This window comes from Poecilia latipinna, unplaced genomic scaffold, assembly GCF_001443285.1.
Source record: "Poecilia latipinna isolate Pla-1442-1.1 unplaced genomic scaffold, P_latipinna-1.0 Scaffold551, whole genome shotgun sequence".
Taxonomy (NCBI): Eukaryota; Metazoa; Chordata; class Actinopteri; order Cyprinodontiformes; family Poeciliidae; genus Poecilia; species Poecilia latipinna.
Window position 1 is genome coordinate 321,105 of NW_015113167.1, and position 19,863 is coordinate 340,967.

General features: G+C 39.2%; 1 protein-coding gene across 1 annotated transcript; it reads left to right on the top strand.

Annotated features, from left to right (window-relative positions):
- The first annotated feature begins 12,843 nt into the window (after positions 1 to 12,843).
- On the top strand, positions 12,844 to 16,670 carry sox18 (SRY-box transcription factor 18). Its single transcript, XM_015041440.1, has 2 exons — positions 12,844 to 13,749; positions 15,272 to 16,670. The coding sequence occupies exons 1-2, from the start codon at positions 13,350 to 13,352 to the stop codon at positions 16,618 to 16,620; spliced, it is 1,749 nt and encodes a 582-aa protein (XP_014896926.1). The 5' UTR covers positions 12,844 to 13,349; the 3' UTR covers positions 16,621 to 16,670.
- The last annotated feature ends 3,193 nt before the right edge of the window (positions 16,671 to 19,863 follow it).

A 19,863-nucleotide genomic window follows, 5' to 3' on the forward strand; every position in this document is an offset into this window, starting at 1 on the left:
CGGCGCTGTGCCCCCAGACTGAACTTGAGTAAAACAGCTGACATCCAAGCGCTGCTGCTCTGTTGCAACTTAACATATTGGAGCAGTTTGTAAAAATAAAGAAACAAAAAGTTTCAGACAATATGTGACATCAGCAACGCATTATCTGTCGCAGACTGTGATGCACTTACCTCTAAATCTCTGGTTTCTTATCAATAATCATTTTTAGTAATATTAAACAATTTTTACATGTGGATGAAAGGCCAAGTCGCATAAAAATCTATTCGGCTTCCCAAATATCTGGCTTCATGTTATCTAGACCTCGTTGTATAATGATAAAATAATTTTTTCTTTGGTTGTTTGGTTTATGATGGTGTGTGTTCCTCCTGGGAAGAAAAGTGACTCCAAAACACTTTGCTGCGAGTTCACAAAAATACATCAGACTAACTGTGAGTGACTCCCAGCGCTTGGTGTTGCTTTAAAGGAACGGCCATGATGGTTCTGTGTAACCAGACAATAGCCGACAAACATCACAACTTCAAACATCAGCTGGATTTTAAATTACAAGCAATGGAGGTGTTTTATTCCCTGGCAGACAAAGGCGTCCCATGGAGCGCTGCTACTCATTTCATCATCACAGAAACTCAGTCGTGCTTTAATTAATGACGCTGGTCAACCTCAAGTGACTAGAATGAACATTATAATTGTCACTTTACAACTAAATCATTTTCTGTGCTCTTTCTGCTCCACTCAAAACGTCAACAGCCAAGAGATTTAACTGTGGATGGAGTGGATGGAGGAAGAGTGGATGGTAATTAAGTTCTAAATTAGCGGCTTTGCTGTGCGACTGGGTTCTGTTCATGTTTCAGGTCTGAGCTTCAGATTCTGTAAAAACTGGAACTACATTGAAAGAGTATCTGAAACAAAAAAGCCAAAATAAAATACACAACTTGTGCGTGTGAGGACTGAGGCAAATGATGCAAGTTTTCGTGTGTGTGGTCGGTTGGTCCCCATTTCTAACCACAAGGGTTAAAGGAATCATGTTATATTAATCAAGAGCAATTTAACTGGAACTGGAACATCTCTAATGCAGTTTCTTCAAGAAATTCCACTAACAAGATCATAGGGAAAACAAAAAGCAGCAGTTTGTTTTGTTGTTCTGTTTAAAGAGGGAAACCTTCAAATGAATGACAGAAAATGAAATACGAGGTAACAAAAAAACACAATGGTCTGATATTTGCAGCAAAAAAGCTACTCTTTGTCTCTAAGCATTTAACTTCTGCGTAATAATTATGGCCGCTGTGTTCCTGATGACTTAAAGGAATGGAGGAAAAACCTTTCTGACATGCCAAGTCACTTGGAACAAGCCGGGTTTGTATGCTGGTTGTGTTTTGAGTTATTGACAATAAAGTCCAGATTGCTGAAGACTGTGATGACTCCTTTTAACGTTTGAATTTTAGAGTTACAAAATGAGTTTTATCAATCAGAATTAAAACAAATTCTGTTATAGTTCAGGAAATCTTAACTTGTGTAGCGGATATGTTTCACTTATTTTAATTTTGATGATATTCCATTTTTATTGCTTTAATGTTAGAAATATTTCACTCTTTGTCAGACTGTTCACCATAAAACACCTTTTGATGTGTTTAAAGGTAACAAATGGTCTGATTTTATTTGACGAGCATCACATTTCATCATTTTTCCATAATTTAAGAGTTGTCTGTGATTAAAATTTAACATAATCTGTTAAATTACAGAAAAAATTTCAGCTGGAAATTATGTAAAAACAGAAAATGTACTGGCAGAAAATTACCAGGACATTTTCCTGTTTTTTATGGAATTTTTTTTACTGTGTGGTGTTGTAACAATTACTTTTTTTTTTTTAGTTTGAACAACTAATAATCGTAACAACTGAACCCAAACTTTCTTAGATTTTCTTTTAGGCAGGTTGGTTTCCTAACTGCATTTTCCTCTTGCAGGAATCTGCTTCTTTGTGTCGTGTTGTGCTGGTTTGGGTTGCTTAATTTTATTTGGTACATACATTTTTAGGGCTTATGATGAAAATTACTAAAATATTTGCATCATTTTGCTTACAGCTGCTTAAACTAGAACAAAACTCTTGTTCCTCCTGTGATTTTTGTTTGTTTTAGTTTTTGCTATATTGAAGGAGCAGATTTATTAGCAGGTTTCCATGGAAACAAAATGTTTAGGTACGTTGTGAAAAATATAAATTAAAATCACACTAAGCTTTTTATGTTTTTGGTCAGTTAAGATGACCAAAATTATTATTATTCACAAAGAAAAAATATTTCAACTGCAACAAAAACTTAATCTTTTTAATGATTGAAGTGATTAAAGGGGAAAACATGGAGGAACTATGACTCACTTTGATCCTTGATTTGATCCTTTTTTTACATCAGATAAAATTCAATGCGCTGATGCCAAAATGATTTGGGTCTTCAGTTTTGTATGTCACTATTGTTAAATAATGCAATGCTGATAGAAAGTGATTATTTTAATTCATAATTTAAATTATTACATCATATTAATGTCCCATGAATGTCACCATTAACTTTTCATATTAATGAAAATGTTTGCTTGAAAAATATTCACAGAACTCAGATAAATCAAAATACTGATTTAGTTTAGAACCAGAACTGATTTCAGGAAAGTTACAGCTAATTTTAAACATTTTATTTTCCCAGATTTTGATTCTGGCTGCTAAACTTTTGCCTTTCTGCTGATCTCAGTGATTATTTGATGGCTATTGGTCCAGACAACCATAAACAGTAAGAACACAAGCTTCACCATACTGTCGAAATCTGAAAACTATGAGTCTGAAAAGCCTCAAAGGCGAGAAAAGTAAAAAGAGAAGATTTAGTGACAACCACATGCAGATGTCTTCAATAGAGACACATACTGCGGGCGGAGCATTTAACTTTCTCACAATCACCAAAAGTTTACTCGGTGTTCTTTATATAATAGCCTCAACATCCTCAGATCTCAAGAAACATTTGATTTTTTTTTTTTTACATCACAAACAATAATTAACCCATCATTCATTTATGAGCTTAACATGCTGCCAAAAGCAGCGGGGAAAAAACTGTTTGTGGACTCAAAATCAAATCACAGTGTTCTTTCACAAACTTAATCGGGTGATGACAGGAAACAAAACCTCAGAAATAATTTGAAACATGTCTCTTCTGGTCTTTATATGCATCAATGTGACAGAGAGTTGAATATAAAGAGAGACTAGTTGCACAGACCTAACCTCCTAATGAAAGGTTTGAACTAAGGTCAGATTTTGCTCTTATCGTGTTGAAACTGGACGTTTGTCTGATTGCGTCGCCTTTGTATCGACTCGCTTTGGTATCAAGATCAAATTCCAAGCTGCTTACCCATCCCAGTCCTTATCGTCCCCCCCGCCCCGCCGAACCCCCTCCAGTGTTTAAGTGTGTCGGAGGCTGATAGCATTGACTTCAGGAATCACTCCATCTCATTCAGCGGTTCCCACACACTCACCACAAAAGAATAAAAAAACACACTCTTTACACGAACCACAAAGGAAAAAAATAGATTTCACTCACACCACACAAAGAAAAAAAAATGTCACCTCCCACCCAACTCCTCTGGTTGTGCCAAACAATCCAGAGCTCTGCTGCGGGCCCCCTCTCCCTGGCACTCTGCTTTCTCGTCTGCACTGCAGTCTTGCTCTCAAACTTTCTTTTGTTCCCAAACACATCTTAGAAGAAGATATCCGATCGCCAGCGGAAATACACGCGAGTTCAAAAATGCGGGGAGTTTACGCAGTTTTTGTGAGTGGGAATAAAAAAGGAGAAAAGTGGGAAAGTGCGATAAGTGGAAATGTTCAAATGTTCAGACTAAACAGGCCCCCAGTTCATTTCTGGAACAAAGAGCGAATACGTGAAATATTGCATGAACTCGCTGGTTGTGTTTGCATGGGCATGTGTGACAGCAGTGACCTACAGCTGTGCACACATCGCTCCGGCTCCATGAAGCTGGAACCGCTGAAGACTTCAGAACAGTTTCTCACATCATTTTGTAATTTTTCAAAAGTTTAACTAGTGAAGACTTTATACTAGCATACTTTTTCACATTTTGCTTTGGATAACCAAATTTATTTTGATGTTTTGTTCTGGAGGAAAACCATTTAAAAGTTGCAAAAGGCTAAAAACTGTGGTGGAGGTTCACCTTCCATAGGGAAAAAGGCCATGCAGTCAAACTCAATACATTCCTAATAAGTCTCTTTTATGCTCCAATCAAAGCATATTCATGTGTTAGAATGGCCTAATAAAAGTACAGATTTAAATACAAATGAACATGTTACGTTTGGAATATGGTTTAGTAAATATTTTATCTTCAGCTCTATTTCTGTGAGTGAGTTTTGAGGCTGAGACTCACATTTCAAAGATGTTTTACAAACGTGAACACATTTCATATGGTGATTTTCTTTTCTTTTTGAGCCTGATTTGCATTGTTTTTCCTGGTCTGCTCTGATCTGGCAGCTTTCCCCAGGCGCTCTAAAGCTGAAACTTTTCACACTCAGAAAACAGGGAAATATTTCAGGCTCTTGCAGTTTTTCCTGAAATGAATATTACAGTCAGTAGAAACATTTGCTTCATTTCTTTTGCATTTTTTTTTTCATAATTTTGCCATTTACAACAATGCAATGCTGCCTCCTATGAAAATGAAGTAAAGGCACACATTCTGAAAATTAAAAGTGGGTAAAACTGCCACATGCCAGACAGAAGGAATGCGTTCAGACACTGGAGCGACGCATCATGTTGGAATCACGAATCCCTGCTGTCAAGTTTGTTTCATCTCCTTCAGTCGCTGGAAATCATTTTTATTTCTCCGTGTCAAAGATAACCCGGCTCTTAATGAAGAGCAATGCAGGAATGCTCATAATGTGATGTGAGTCTGTAATTTGCATGTATGGTATGTAGGTATTTGGGGCCGAGAACACCAGAATTATGGTCATAATTTCAGAGCGCTGTCACAGGAGATATTTTAGTTTTTGTGCTGAGAATCTGATGCCTTCGTGAACAGTTGGGAAATTCAAACACTCACTCCTGTTCATGCAGCGACTCTTCTGCATTCACTGTGTTTTACGTATTCCACTGATTTTTTTTCTGTTTTAATTTAAGCCGTGTGCTAATAAGTGTTGCAAATTAGCATGATATTTGCATTGCCATGTTTAGTTATGAATATGCAACACTGATCTTCCCTTTGCCAAATAAGTCGATTTTCTTTCTGCTGCTTGAAATGCTGCATGTTGCCAGATCTTGTGACAGGAACAAGAAAGAAAATTGATGATAATGAGCCCAAAAGAAGTGAGTGAGTTTGTAAAACAAAACTAAAAAAGTGCATAATAGGAAAATGAAATCGAAAATTATTTTTCAAATGAAACTGGAAAGTTTTATTTTCGCGTATAGGCGTCTTTATGTATCTCAATAAACCAGCTTTGCAAACTAGAGACTGACATTTTTGTAAGTAATTCAAACTCAGTCAGATTGGATGGTGAAAATCTCAAGTAAATTTAAATTTCTGCCACATATTTCTATGAAATTTCGGTTTTTACTTTTCTAGTTTTTGTCCTGCTGAAAATTATTTGCGCTCCTCTGACAGCTTTTCTTCCAGGATTGACAGATATTTGAACCTCTGTTCACAGAACAGCTGCATTCCTGGCACCTGGCGCTTTCCAGATTACTATTTGTAAAAGAGAATAAACAGAGAAAATGAAGATGAATCGCTTTCCTTAGTGTGTGTTGGTCTATCACTTCAAATCACAACATCTTTGAGCTTTGTGGTTGTAATGAAGCACAGTGTGGAAATGTTCAAACCCGATGATTAGATTTGTAATTTACTGCATGTCTGTTAAGATTTCAAACAAAAACCTGAGTGGACAGTCGCTTTATGTGCTCAACGAAACGCTCCATCAGCTCTACACACAGCGATGTGGAAGGCCAATCAACCCAGACAACCACCAGTTATCACAACAACTGCAGTCATTTTCTTAATTTGTATTTATGTTGTACTCATCCTGTTATGCAGGTTTTTACCCTAAACATTCTCCAGGACTCTTGTGGCATTTATTTAGCAGGTATTTGTAAAACGGAGGAATGAGGCTGACATGCAGCAGGTGGATCAGGCCAGGAGTCAAACTCAGGATCGCTGCGCTGAGTGAGCCGCAGTGAGAGGCGCTCTGCTCCACGCTGTCATGACTTACACCACACCCTGAGAAATGCATTGGTGAAGACATTTAATATTATATCTGCTGTGGTGGACTAACAGGAAGTCACAGAAAGAGAGAGAGAGATAAGGAAAAGTTGCAGACCAGATGAAAACAGTGAATGTTGCAGTTTTTCTGGTATGCACCTATCCTTCCTGCATCCGCTGGGGGAATTTTTCTCCTGTGTTCTTATCTCTACTTCGGCTTCCTGCCTCTCCACATTGTCCTGGGATTAAATGAAGGAAAATGATCATGCAAATTCTCGAAAGCACCCAACTTGGAACTAAATATAAGGTCAAACTGATATGTTTCTAACTGGAACTACAATTCCTACCAGGAATTGTTAAAACTGTGACGTTTCTTCAGAAACCAGCGGATTACTCATCAGGATCCGATGTAAATTATTCCCCAAAGATGTTCCTGCTTGCACAGAAAATGATTGGCTGCTTGGCTAAAAATAATCTAAAATGCTTCAACATGGAAACCAGAAAATTAAAACAGTAAATTATCGTTCAGTTTGATCAAAGACTAACCAAAACAACAACGATTGAGCCAATGGTTACTGCAATGCTGCAACTCCATGTGAAGACAAACTATCAGTGAGAAGTCCCAGTAAAGTCCCACTGTTAAGAAATATGACCTGCGCTTTATATAAGAAGAGAAAAAAGTTTTATTGTCTGCTAGTGGGAAAACTCAGAAGTTTGTTTTAAGAAAAGCTCCAATGTGGCAAATATTTGTTCCATTGACAGATTATTCCACTTATAATGTGGGAAAAATGCTTTAAGCAAATTAATCTGCCAGTTTTTTGCTGAAGCTCCTAAATCTTGCTGCAAACTTACTTCTAAGTTAGTTTTGTCTCATTTCAAACTAAGATATTTGCTCTAAAAAGAAGACTAGAAATACTTGGTAAAACATCTTAAAACCAAACCTGAAATAGCTGCAATTTTTTTATCGTCGTGTGTGTGTGTGTGTGTGTGTGTGTGTGTGTGTGTGTGGAGTCTCAATTCTGAACATTGGTCGATAATTTAACAATCTTGCCATCTAATCAGGCATAACTAACCTAAAATATCCAATTTGATTTTTAACATTTATGTAACACCTGAAAAAATAGTTCAAAAGAAATTAATTTTTGATTTGTTTCCCATCCAAAGGTAACTAATGTGATTTTTTTTATCATGACTTTCCATAACGCGTCATTACTTTATCCCCAAACCTTCCTGTATTTCTGTTCCTTTTTTACTTTCTGTTCCTGAGAACTGAATATAAAGCTAATAGCAAAGCCAGCAAAGATTTACTCTGAGAACAAACAGGCCCATGACATAACGATGAAAGAGTCACATAGTTCTTCATCAGTGTTGTGAGAATGCTAGCGTGAGACTGAGAGAGTTAAAGAAAGGCTGAAAATGACAGGGGCCATGATGAGAAAGACAAGACAACAGGACAGAAGAGACACGAAAACAAGTGCTGGGCTCAGGAGCAGAGGCGTTGTGTTTGGTGGGAAAGGTCGTATATTGTTCTGTGGTGCTGCGTTGCATTAATTACAGGATGAGAAATGATAAGCTCTGCCGACGCGCTATGTATAGTCAGACAGACAGACAGACAGACAGCTGTGAGAGCAACCGGATGCAAACTCAGAGTTTTCACCATAAAAGCTTCTATCTGGGAGATTTTATGTCTTTGTTTTAAACGTTCGAAGCTGAGGCGTTGATTAGAGACTGTAAGCAACAACAAAATTCTTGACTTTCCTCTCTTTAGGGTGTTTTAAATCGCCGTCTCAGACATGAAGTCAGCCTGTGGATGGGGAGGCCTTCATAAATTACACAGATATGGAGCCAGAAGCAGACGTCGCCATAAGATGTTATTTATTTCCCAAAATACCAGACATAAATATGTCAGATTTGAGCTGTTTTGTGATTTTGTTGTGACAATCCAAAACGTTGCTATGCTTGTTGGGAAGAACAGGGAGAAGAAACACATCAGAAAACACCAAATCAGTAAAACATTAACTCAATATGAAAACTGCATTTCATGCTTCTGAAAGATAATTGGCCAAACATGATAAATTGCAGGGCTTCAAACCAGTAGTGTCTTTTTCAGTATTTTAATAAGGAAAATATGAACATTTGCAAAAATATTTATCAGGACAGCTCATAAAAAATCTCAGTTTAAAGTAGATCTAGTTAAGTGTTAGCTAGCATGATCATTCAGTGCAAACTGAGTCTACAGGGAAAAGGACATCAGTTAGTTAGCGTTTAGTCAACACTGTGATCAGCGCAGCTTCGACTTGATGGTAAACTTCATGATCCTGAACGATCCTTTTATCTCCATGGGAACCATTCATCAATGTGAAACTCCTGGATTGACCTACTTCTTCCTCTAAGCTGCAGTTTCTGATCTGCTGGCTCCTTCAGACTAGCCAGCAGCAATTAGCAAACACCTGGTGTAACTGCACATTATAGAAGCTACTTCTCAGGGTTCGGGTAGCATTTTTATCACAACTAAAGGGAAGATAGTTACTTCACTGTGCTACAACATGACACTATGTGGCTGGAAAATACATAATACTGCCCCTTTAACAATGAAAAAGTAAAACAATGTGAGGTGTAGAGATCAGTGTTGTTATAGCATGTTCTGTATGGGTGGTTGCACGTACACTATACCCAAGATGATGTAGAGCTTCACTATTCATGGACTCCAAATTACTTACAAAAATTTGCATATTTGCAGATTTTTTTTATAGAAGATAACTGCAATATTTCAATGAAAATGCAGCTTGGGAAACTGAAATGCCCCAGAATGCTTCTTCACAAACCAGAAAGCAAATGGCAAAGGAGCCAATCCAGGAGCAACATTCATTTTCCATGCCAGTGATTGGCTGTAACCCCAAAAGCAACGATGATGTAGACGAAACAATCAGCAGCACACAGCCTTGTCTGGAAGATGCAAACGTATTTACACTCTTCTAAAAACATGTCAGAACATGAAAAAGAGTATTTGACACACATGAACACACTAAATAAACAGCTCACCTATATGTTCAATTTTCATGTTGTGCTTGTTTTATTTACATTTAATGGCTTTTAAAACAGAAAAACCTTCACTGGTAACTGAATGCAAATATCTCTTCAAACCCCAAGTTCAAAGGAGAACATTCTTTATTTTTTCTATCACACCCAAGCAGTTGCTGACCATAAAACCTCACAAAAACACATAAAGAAATATTTAGTGATATTATGGAACAGATTAGAGGAAAGTAGCCTAATTTCTTTCTTTGGCATGTCTTTTTCTGGGTTGCATAGCCTTTGAAAACGGGAATGCAACATTTGACTTCAGTCCACTAATTATATCAAAGGGAGTAGAAAAACTTTTATTGAAAAAGAAATGGAAAATAACAAGGGCTGTTCATGCAAAGTCAGCAAAATGCAGCTTTAAATGGTGAAAAACTTACCACTTTCAGAATAAATTAATTCTATGTGGCTTGTTGCCCCAAATTGTTGTAAAAAAAAAAAAGGCCAAAATGACTGAGACAAGTTCTTTCTAATTCACACTTCATTGTATTTTGTGTTATTTTAGAATGTCTCTTAGAACAAACTGAACCCCTGCAATTTTAGGTTAAGGCTCTGATTTTACTTTACACACGTTTCCAAAAATAGCCGTTCAGTCCACAAATACGGTTTATGTTTTTTTCTAAAGATTAACTACTGACTCCTGACTTCCATCAGATCCATCACAATGTTCATTCTTTGGTTTTAAATCATTGATAGATTTATCCTTAATAAATAGTAGACATCATTTAAAGTCAAGGAGGTTTATGAGACCTTTCAGTGAAGGTTCTCATAAACCTCCTTTGAAGTTGACATAAATGATATGAAGAGTAAAGTATCTTGAGTTTACAATGTCTGCAGAAGAATAAAAGTAAGAAAACTCGGGGATCTTTCAAACCAATAAATGTGTCAAATGTGTTTATCTCTACAAAATATATTTGTGGAGACTTTACTAAAAGGCAAAGGAAAGTCACATTTAGTCTTATTAAGAAGATTGATTTGATCACTTCTGGTTATAAAAAAGGAAAGAATTTCTGATTATATCTACATGTTTACTAATTGTTCAGTCGTTTAAAGTGTCCAGTATCCAAGACAACATGCTGATATGATCCACTTCTTTAGCATATGTGTGTGTGTGTGTGTGTGTGTGTGTGTGTGTGTGTGTGTGTGTGTGTGTGTGTGTGTGTGTGTTATCAAAAGACGTAAGAAAAAATGTGCCTGTCGCCATGCTTTCTCTCCTTTATTTGATGTCTCTCTCTATTTTCTTTCTCGCCACAAAGTCTGCAGCTGCTGCCAAATTTCCTCTGTGGCAAAGGTGTGGTGCTACGGCACTGTCTCACACACACATTCCACTTGTTAAGTTACGGAAACGACTGGAGAGGGACATTCATGAAGCCTGATATAACAGCAGAAAAATGGGCTGCAGCTCCTAATGAAGTCAGGTTTCCAATTCTTTCCCTTGCAGAAAAACAATATTTCTAACTCAATTGTTCTTTTGTCAAAAGTGAAATTCAGAGCAGAAATTGTTGAATTTTGTGATAGACAAAAGTGAAACTTTTACAAAGAATAACTTTGTTACCAAATACAACATTTCAGAATAAAAATTTTTTGACCTGTAAACATGGTGATAGTGCGATGATTTGGCTCTATTGGCTGTGCTTGATGGAGTTCTTGGGGTGGCCTAGTTAAAGTCTAAAATGGAATAAAATTGTGATGCTGTGTCATGACTTAAAATTCACAATTTACTCTACAAAAACTATCTTAATGTGGCAGAATGTGAATTATTCTGATCTCCAGTTACGCCTGATGATACAAGTGGCACAACTAGTTATTAGGTTTGGGGGCATTTACTTTTTCACATTGTCAAGCTGTTTTCTCTTCATGAAAATTAAAAAATGCTTCATTTTTCAAGTACTCAAATTCTCTTAATGTAAAATGTGTTTGATTTGAAACGTAAAGAAGAATGAGTCTGTAAGGTTGCAAAAACATTTCAGTGTAAATGTTCATTTTTACTCTTCATGTTGGATGAGGACTGACAATATGCAGCTTACAGGAAATGAGACAAGAACGAAAAACACAAAGAGAAGCCAAAGGTTTGATACTGAAGTTGTCACACCTAAACAGTTACAGTAACTCTCAGCATAGATCCTTATGGTACACACACACACACACACACACACACACACAATGACAGTGAGCCTGAGACAACAGTGGTACGTGGGAGTAGTTCCTGGTTGGTCGAGCAGGAGGTTCTGAGACGCCACAGGAGCCTCCCATGGAGCTGGGCGTGGGGAGGGAAGTGTGTGTGCGTGTGTCTGTGTGTGTAGAGGTTATTATATTGTTGCGCTACAGCAGGGGTCCCCAAACTACGGCCCGCGGGCCGGATCCGGCCCGCCACGTCATTTGGTCCGGCCCCCTGAACAATGCCGGATCCGGCCCGCCTGCTCATACCAGAGAGCATTCAGTGTTTTTTTTCATATATTGTATTTTCCGGTTTATATGTGGATTTTTCTTCAACCACCAGGGGGCTTTTGAGAAAATGTGAAACTTACTTTCCCTCAATGGAATATATACTCGTCAGGCACCGTTTCACTCACGGTTTTTTCCATTTGCATTCTGGGTAAAAATCTATCCAAAAGTGTCGTCGTCTCCTCCCCCCCCCCCCCGACAAGAATTTTTTTGTTTTTTTTTATTGTAAAAACTAAAACCGGCCCCCGACCACAGAAAGGAACAGCTATGTGGCCCTCGCAGGAAAAAGTTTGGGGACCCCTGCGCTACAGGGTGGTTGAAATCGTTTTATGAAGCTCAACAAAGATAATAGTTCAAAATTAGTCTTCCTTTTCAAATTTCTGTTTTAAAGAGAAAATCATAATTTCATAATTTTTTCTGTGAAACATTCAATAATTTCATTAATAACAAAATGCTTTGCAGAATCTGCAGCAACTTACCTGTGATTACAATTAAAGGTGCGTTAATGGAAGCAGAGGATCCGGTGGGAGAACAGAACGTCCCAGCCGTCATGGCTGCCATGCCCCCCACCACCTCCAGGTCCCAGTTTTCCCAGTGAGTTGTTGTTAATCTCAGCCACTAATCATTCTGGTCGGGACTGTGGCTGGCTGTGTGACCACTGTCCTACCCTCAAATACACACACACACACAGAGAGACATGTTCAAGCACAAGAAACACACATCAGGCAGATTCACATGCCATTACTAAAAGTGTCTTTGTGTTTTTGTCTGTCATTTGTTGGTGAGGTTAATTATAAATGTGACATCTGCTTGTTTTATGCTACACATTAGAGGATGTGTGTGTTGTTTCATATGTGTGTGTGTGTGTGTGTGTGTGTGTGTGTGAGATGCTCCAGTCTCAGTTGGGCAAAAACAATGGAACCTCTCTGATTACATCTCCCTGAACAGGCGGACAGGGTGTGTGTGTGTGTGTGTGTGTGTGTGTGTGTGTGTGTGTGTGTGTGTAGTTCCAAGGGGGAGGAAAGGGTGGCCGTTAAGAAGGAAAAAGAGGGAGGCAAAGTTCTGAACTCCCCCTTCGCTGTCTCTCTCAGACAGACTCACTTCTTTCCCTCGCAGCCGCCTGGCATCTCATTGGTTAAGGCCCCAGCTATATATTTATCTGATTGGTCAGGGCGGGGTATATATACACAGCATGGGTCGGTTAAATCTGGCCACAAGTTTCAAAACTTTCAAACAAGGTGGAGAGACGGAGAGACGGATAGTCGGACGGCTTCGCTGACTGAGTGAAATCAACTGCTGAACCGCAAAATCCAAACAAGAGCTGTTGTCTTTTTGGGAAAGAAAAAAAAAGGAAGTGGACAAAAGAGGCAGAGTCTCTGGATTTTTTTTCTTCAGAGGGAATATCCTGCACCACAACTTTTGTTTTCTCCTTTCTCTCTTCTTTCCCCTCTCCTCTCAGATCTCGATGCTTTATTTTGGGATTTGTGCACCAAATCCGTCAGATTCCTCATTTGATCCTTCGGTCGTTTTCCATCTGAAACATTCAGAGTTTTCCAGCCAACATAAAGCAGAGATTTTCTGGACAGAACGTTAACCTGAGTGGGATGAATTTAACTGAGCCCAACCTGCCTAGAGAGGCCTCCCTGCATCCCAGTCAAATGCCCTTTGGAGGCCGCTGGACGTCGGAGACCCCGAGTCCCGCCTCCGACCCCGAGATGGATTTTGAAGAGAGCCTGTCAGCAGACTGCAGTTCTCCGGACGCCCCTGCAGAACCGAGGAGAGGCGAGCCCAGGATGGCTCTGACGGTGGGCTCCAGGGGACAGAGCCCCGACCTGACCCCGGGAGGGGGCCCGCTGGCCGGGGCGGGCGATGGGAAGGCCTCAGGGGCCGAGCAGAGGATCCGCAGGCCCATGAACGCCTTCATGGTTTGGGCTAAAGATGAGAGGAAGCGGCTGGCCCTGCAGAACCCGGACCTGCACAACGCCGTGCTCAGCAAGATGCTGGGTAAGACGAGCAGCAGCCTCAGCTTTTAACAAGCAAAGCAGTTATCATGTAATTCATGGCTAAGTTTACACATTTAACCTTTTTCTGTGTGCTAGATCTTAAAAGGATTGTATGAAAAATATTAAAGGTTAAGAGTTCAGACAAGTAAAAAATCTTACAAATGAATTAATCAGACATTTATTGGCCTTCACCAGTTTTTGGTTTCCTTCAAGATCTGATGAAATGACAGAAATAAACCACAGAAAACAGAAAAATGTGCTACCGAAACAGAAAATTAAAGAATAACAAGATTATCTCTATTAATGCATCAAAGCATATTCAAACTTAATCTTCAACTTTTATTGATCTGAAGCAAAATGTGTGAAAGCCTTTATTTTAACTGATGCATTTACAGGATGAAAATTGATGGAGTTCTTAGTTTGGATGCATTTCATTTTAATGGAAGCAAAATAAAGTTTGATTTTTAGACTTTGGCCTTGTTTGGGCATAATCAGCCAATTGAACAGTGAATTTGCAGTACATATCACAGCTTTTTAAAGGTATTTACATTAAATACAATATTTTGTGCATCTCACTTTTTGTATTTCTAAGCTAAAAATGTGAGCTGAAAATGAAAAATGCAACAATCTTCAGAAAATATTGGCAAACCATTTAGAAACCACTGTTACTGTACTGATTATAACTCTGCATACTGAAAAGTTAACCGTCATTAATGAGTGATAACAATAATATTTGTTTTAATAAATACTTTTTAATTACAAGCAACAACAATAATCTTATATAATAAAACTGTTTATGTAAAAGAACTGCTGATGTCACTGTGTTAGACATACTAACTAATATTCTTTAGTCTTTATTTTATTGTATATTTGTCTGGTTGTAAGCTGAGCTTCAGATTAAAACGTGGGAGCTGCTCATGCAGACCCACTGTGCAGCTGGAGCTCATCTGCAGCTTGAAATGTTCAGAGTCACTCAAATCCAAACCGCAAGTTTCTGGGAAAAAAAAGTTTGTTTTGCAGATCTGGAAGCAGCCAACATGTACAACCACAAGACAAACTGTAAATATGTACACTTAATGCAGAGCATAAATACATCGAGCTCAGCCCTGAGGGCAAAACTTTCTTAATTAGAGACAAAAAAAACATGAGGGTGCCTTCCATCTAAACAAGCTGGGAATTTGTAGAAACTGAAAAGCTAAAAGATGTCAAGATAAAGAGATTTATGGAGGACTGAATGTGGTTTAAAGGTGGTTGGGGGGCCAACCATCCTGCTTTCAGGGTCTTTGTTTACACTAGAAGTACAGTATTCGATATATTTTCATTGGCCATATGTAAATAGCTGTTAAAAAGATGTCCATGAATTAAAATGATTGTAGGTTTAGGTGTAAAAGGATATTCAGGTTTCAGGACATGAGGGTGAAATGTGATTAGGATTTACGAGATCAGTTAGATTAAAGGCAATAAATAACTTTGTCTTTTAATGAAAAGCATAATTGTTTCCGCTCTTTGTCCACATCTCCCAGGTCAGTCCTGGAAGGCCCTCAGTGCCACAGACAAGCGGCCGTTTGTGGAGGAAGCCGAGCGTCTCCGTGTGCAACACCTCCAGGATCACCCAAACTATAAGTACCGACCTCGACGCAAAAAGACCACCAAGAAGCTGAAGCGAGTGGAACCCGGGCTCCTGCTGCACAGCCTGGCACAAGGTGGGGCCCCGGCTCTCGGTTTGGGCCCCGGCGTCGGCCCTTTGGCTGCTGATGGCGTATCTGGTGCTGCTGCTTACGGCCACCCGGCCACCCACACTCCCCACCACCATCACCCCCACCAGCTGCTGCCGTCTCTGGGCCACTTCCGGGACCTTCCGGCGCACGGCGACCTGGAGAGCTACGGCCTGCCCACCCCGGAGATGTCGCCGCTGGACCTCCTGGAAGACGGAGCCGGAGAGTCCGTGTTCTTCCCCCAACACATGCAAGACGAGGCGGGGATGGGAGGCTGGAGCGGTTACCACCGCCTTCACCATCACAACCCACATTACAGCCAGCAGCACTACAACAACAGCCACAGCCACCACAACGCCATCGGCGTCAGCGCCAGCTTAAACATCGGGATGAACGCAAGTCTCAGTCCAAGCAGGACTTCCAGACTGGACTCTAGAATAAGTTCTGTTGAATCAAATATGACATCAAGCATTAGCTCAGTTAGCGCCAAGCTACCTCCTTCTCATGCTTTCAGTCATCAGGTCCCCTTAAGGACTCCTGTGAAATGTCCTCCACCTCTAGCCGATTCCTCGTCTCCCGTTTCCTATCCTCGCCCGTCCTTCAGCATCCCTGAGCCGGTCAAATGCCAACAAACGCCTCTGAGCACAGCGCCTGTCGGGTATCTGAACCAAATGTATGGAGGCACTGCGTCCAGTGCTGCGCACTTCACTCCCTCTCATCTGGGACAGCTTTCCCCTCCTCCTGAAACCTCTTCCTCTTCCTGCTCGTCCTCCTGCATCCTCCCTGCATCCTCCTTCGGTCGCTCTGCACACTCGGACCAGTCCAGCCTGGAGGCCGGCGGCCACATGGGCTCTTCCTCTGCTGAGTTCTGGTCTGAGGTGGACAGGCATGAATTTGACCAGTATGTCAACATGGGACGGAGTCGAGACGAGCCCTACGGACTTGTTGGAGGGTGTGGAGGAGGGTCAAAGGTCCTGGGTGGGTGTAATGCCATCGGAGGCAGTGGCAGCAACAGCATCATTAGTACTATTATTAACAGGGACGTCAGCAGTATTATGAGCGGCGCTGGTGGCTGTGATGATGGAAGCAGCCCTCTGATATCTGCTCTCTCCGACGCCAGCAGTGCCGTTTATTACAGCGCCTGTATAACTGGATAAATACAGAATCTCATCTCGCAGCCTTCAATGCATCTGCAAAGAAAATTCAACATCAGAACTTTATTGAAGTCAGTGTCAAGTCATCTCCTTCTCTAAAACTGCTTGAGTTTGTTTTTAAATGTGAAACAAATGTTGAACTTTACTCTGGGCCCTTTGCCAGACAGTTTATTTAGATCTTGGATTATTAATTATATAATTTGCATTGTAAAAAGATCAGACAAGAAAAACAAACCATGACATGTTGCTGAAATATCTAATCAAACACTAAAAGACTTCATATTTCCAACAAATATCTTACTTTTTTTCATACTCTCATGTTTTTGTCAGATTCATTTTGGGTAATCAACAAATCTGATCAGTCAGTGGTGCTACATATTGGAACTAGACTCACTAATGATCAAAATCTGCTGCTCTCTCCATGTCATTGTGCTTCGCATCAATATGTACTTTAGAAATTACAATAATAGCTAAAAAATAAACATCCACTGACAAAAACAGTGTAACATCCAGAAGTAATGGCTTCATTTGAGCAATAACAAGTCACCTGTAAGGGCGTTAAGTATTGTTACCTGAAGTAGAAAGATAAAGTCCCAAACGGCATTCGGAGCATCCAACAGTCCGTTAAAACTCTGGTGCAATCTCCGTGCTGTAAGCTGATACTAATTGTTTTACGACAGATTCTACAAAATCCAAAATATTTCCAGTTATCTGTAACTTTAAATCTAAATGTCAGAAACTTTCAGGATGATCCATGAAAGGGAATGAAGATGAACTCAGTGGGTCGGGGGCCGCTAACCCAGAACAGACCGCTGATGTCTCCCACAAACTGTTTTACAAGTCAGGGTGGGTTTTCTTTCTCCATGTAATACATCCCGTTCCCTTCCTCAGCTCAGTTCATCCGAGGGTCTTGTGTCAAATGGCAAATATAATATTTTGTGATTTAAAACATGTCTTTGTCTACCGGCAAGCAGATCCTCTGATGATCATTTCAAGACTTGCTTTATCTTACCACAAATCCTCTGATTTACCAAACGCATCGCTTGTTGAAACAAAACAGTTTATCCACGTTAAGTCTGCAGATGATAGAAGCTCAGGTTCTGAAATACTTCTGGAACACATCAGAGAAAATATCTTCAACAAAAAGTCATTGTCGCTTTCTCTAACTTTGAACTCTTGCAACCGGATACAGGCATACATTAAAAATTTTTATGATTGTTTGTTGTATTTTTCTTTTGGAAACTATAGGTTTCATGTAGTCAGACTGTGTATATTGATTCAGTGCTTTTTGTGAAAGAGAGATTTAGACTATGAAATGTTCTCTTTGCACTGCATTTAATGTATTAGCTGTATAGAAGGTATAATACTTTTTCAAGATGAAATATCTATTGTTTGAAATATGTTTTTGTACAGAAACAATCTTATTTTTCTGAAAGGAAGTTTTTGGAATGATATTTACTAGCTTTCTTGCTGGAAGTAAGACCAACATGTTGTTTTTATATTTGTGTATCTTATGGTGCTAGCTAGCCTAGCTTGGCTAAAGGATGAAAACTGGAGAAATGGCTGCACACACCTGTAATAAAATCCTAAAGTTTACCCTCCAATATTTACTAAACATTCCTCCAAATACCAACAAAGTGTTGTTGCAATTTGTTGTTTTTTTTTTTTTTTAGATAAATCAGGTTTTCCAAAAGTGCCACTATTTAGAGAGGCTAACGATTAGCAACACTTTCATACAAAGGAAAAACACGTTGAACTTTTTTTTTAGCAGTTTTTGGCTGAAATGTAATTGAATAACTTTACAATTATTGGCACCACTTTAAAGAAAAGGTTAAAATATATTTGTTGATTAAGTATGAAGCCGCGTTAGCATTCTCTCTGTCCTGTAGCAGCTTTGTGAACAGAGAAAGAAAAACAAGAAGCCTCTTGAAAGATGGAGCCTGCATCTGTTCTGCATTAGTCTCGACGACACTGCTTGTTTCTTGTTTCTTGATGTACATGAAACAGTGGAACAAAATCAAGTATCTCTTACGGAGCCACCAGTTACATTTGCCATGCCATTTCTGAGGTTTAAGACTTCTTTCAACTTTTCTTCAGCGAGATACTTACTGAGAAGCAGGAGTTCAAGTGAACTAGTAAAAATAAGTTTCTACATCTGCATTTGACATTCTTCTCTGTTGACACCAAACACTCTTTTTTTCCGTTTTAATTTACTGTGACACAAAAGGACTTCAGAGAGAGACAGGCGTTTTTTGGAATCGTGCAATAACTTTGGGCCTTTTGGTAATAATTATCTAAGAGAATAAAGAAAACACCCAGGATTTTGGGATTAAATCAAAGGACATTTTTCTCAGCAGTCATATAACAAATTAAAACCAGTATTTTCCCAGAAGTGTCACTGGGATGCTTCTAAATCTGCATGACAGGGATAATTTTTAGATTTTCTACAAAGAAAAAAGGTTTTGTTTATGTGTTTGAAAAGGGTGTGTTGGCTGTAAATGGATCTGTTCTGTTGTATACAATAATTGTACCAAATAAACACCTTTAAGAATTTACTTTAGTTTCTGCCTCTCTGTAGTAATAAAACAAAAACCTTTTTATTTTTTATATTTAAGTCAAATTCAACTAAAAGCATGATGGTCATCAAGAGGAGATAAAAGGATTAATTTTATTGCAGATGAATGTCTAAGTCTGAAGTGTGTGTTCTGTCAATAGAGGACATAAATCGCCACGCTGAGGTCTGCGTTGAATGAAACACCAGCAGAAACATCTGAAGCTGCGGCTAAAAAGCATCCGACACATTGAACCTATCAGGTTTATGCCGCCATAATCATAATCATAATCTTCTTAAAAACAATGACTAGAAAAGCGTCAGAAAATGTTCTTGTTGATTTTTTTTGTGGATATTCAGATAAAAAAATATTTTCCCATGAATAAAGCGTTCAAGATGTTTATAAGGCAATACGCGTCTAACTGTCCCTTTATTTTCTTTCTGACCTTATTTTGTTTACTTTACGTTTCTAAATCCATTTCATTAAATCTCCGTTGGGGCAGAACAAGGTTTGGACATGTCAACCGGTCTGTAAAAGATGACCAAACATCGTGTGGTTGGGAATTCAGGCATGTTTTCCTACAGTGACTCGTGTACTTTCAGCTCTTGGTGTGTGACTGCGTGTGTGTGTGTGTGTGTGTGTGTGTTAGCCAGTGTGTTGCTTAGGTAGCTGACAGGAATGTTAGCAACCAGGA

Excerpts from the sequence above, each read along its gene's own strand:
- sox18 (XM_015041440.1), top strand. The coding sequence starts at position 13,350 with ATGAATTTAACTGAGCCCAACCTGCCTAGAGAGGCCTCCCTGCATCCC. Across the intron at positions 13,750-15,271 it reads CGTGCTCAGCAAGATGCTGG|GTCAGTCCTGGAAGGCCCTC; the intron begins GTAAGACGAGCA and ends CACATCTCCCAG.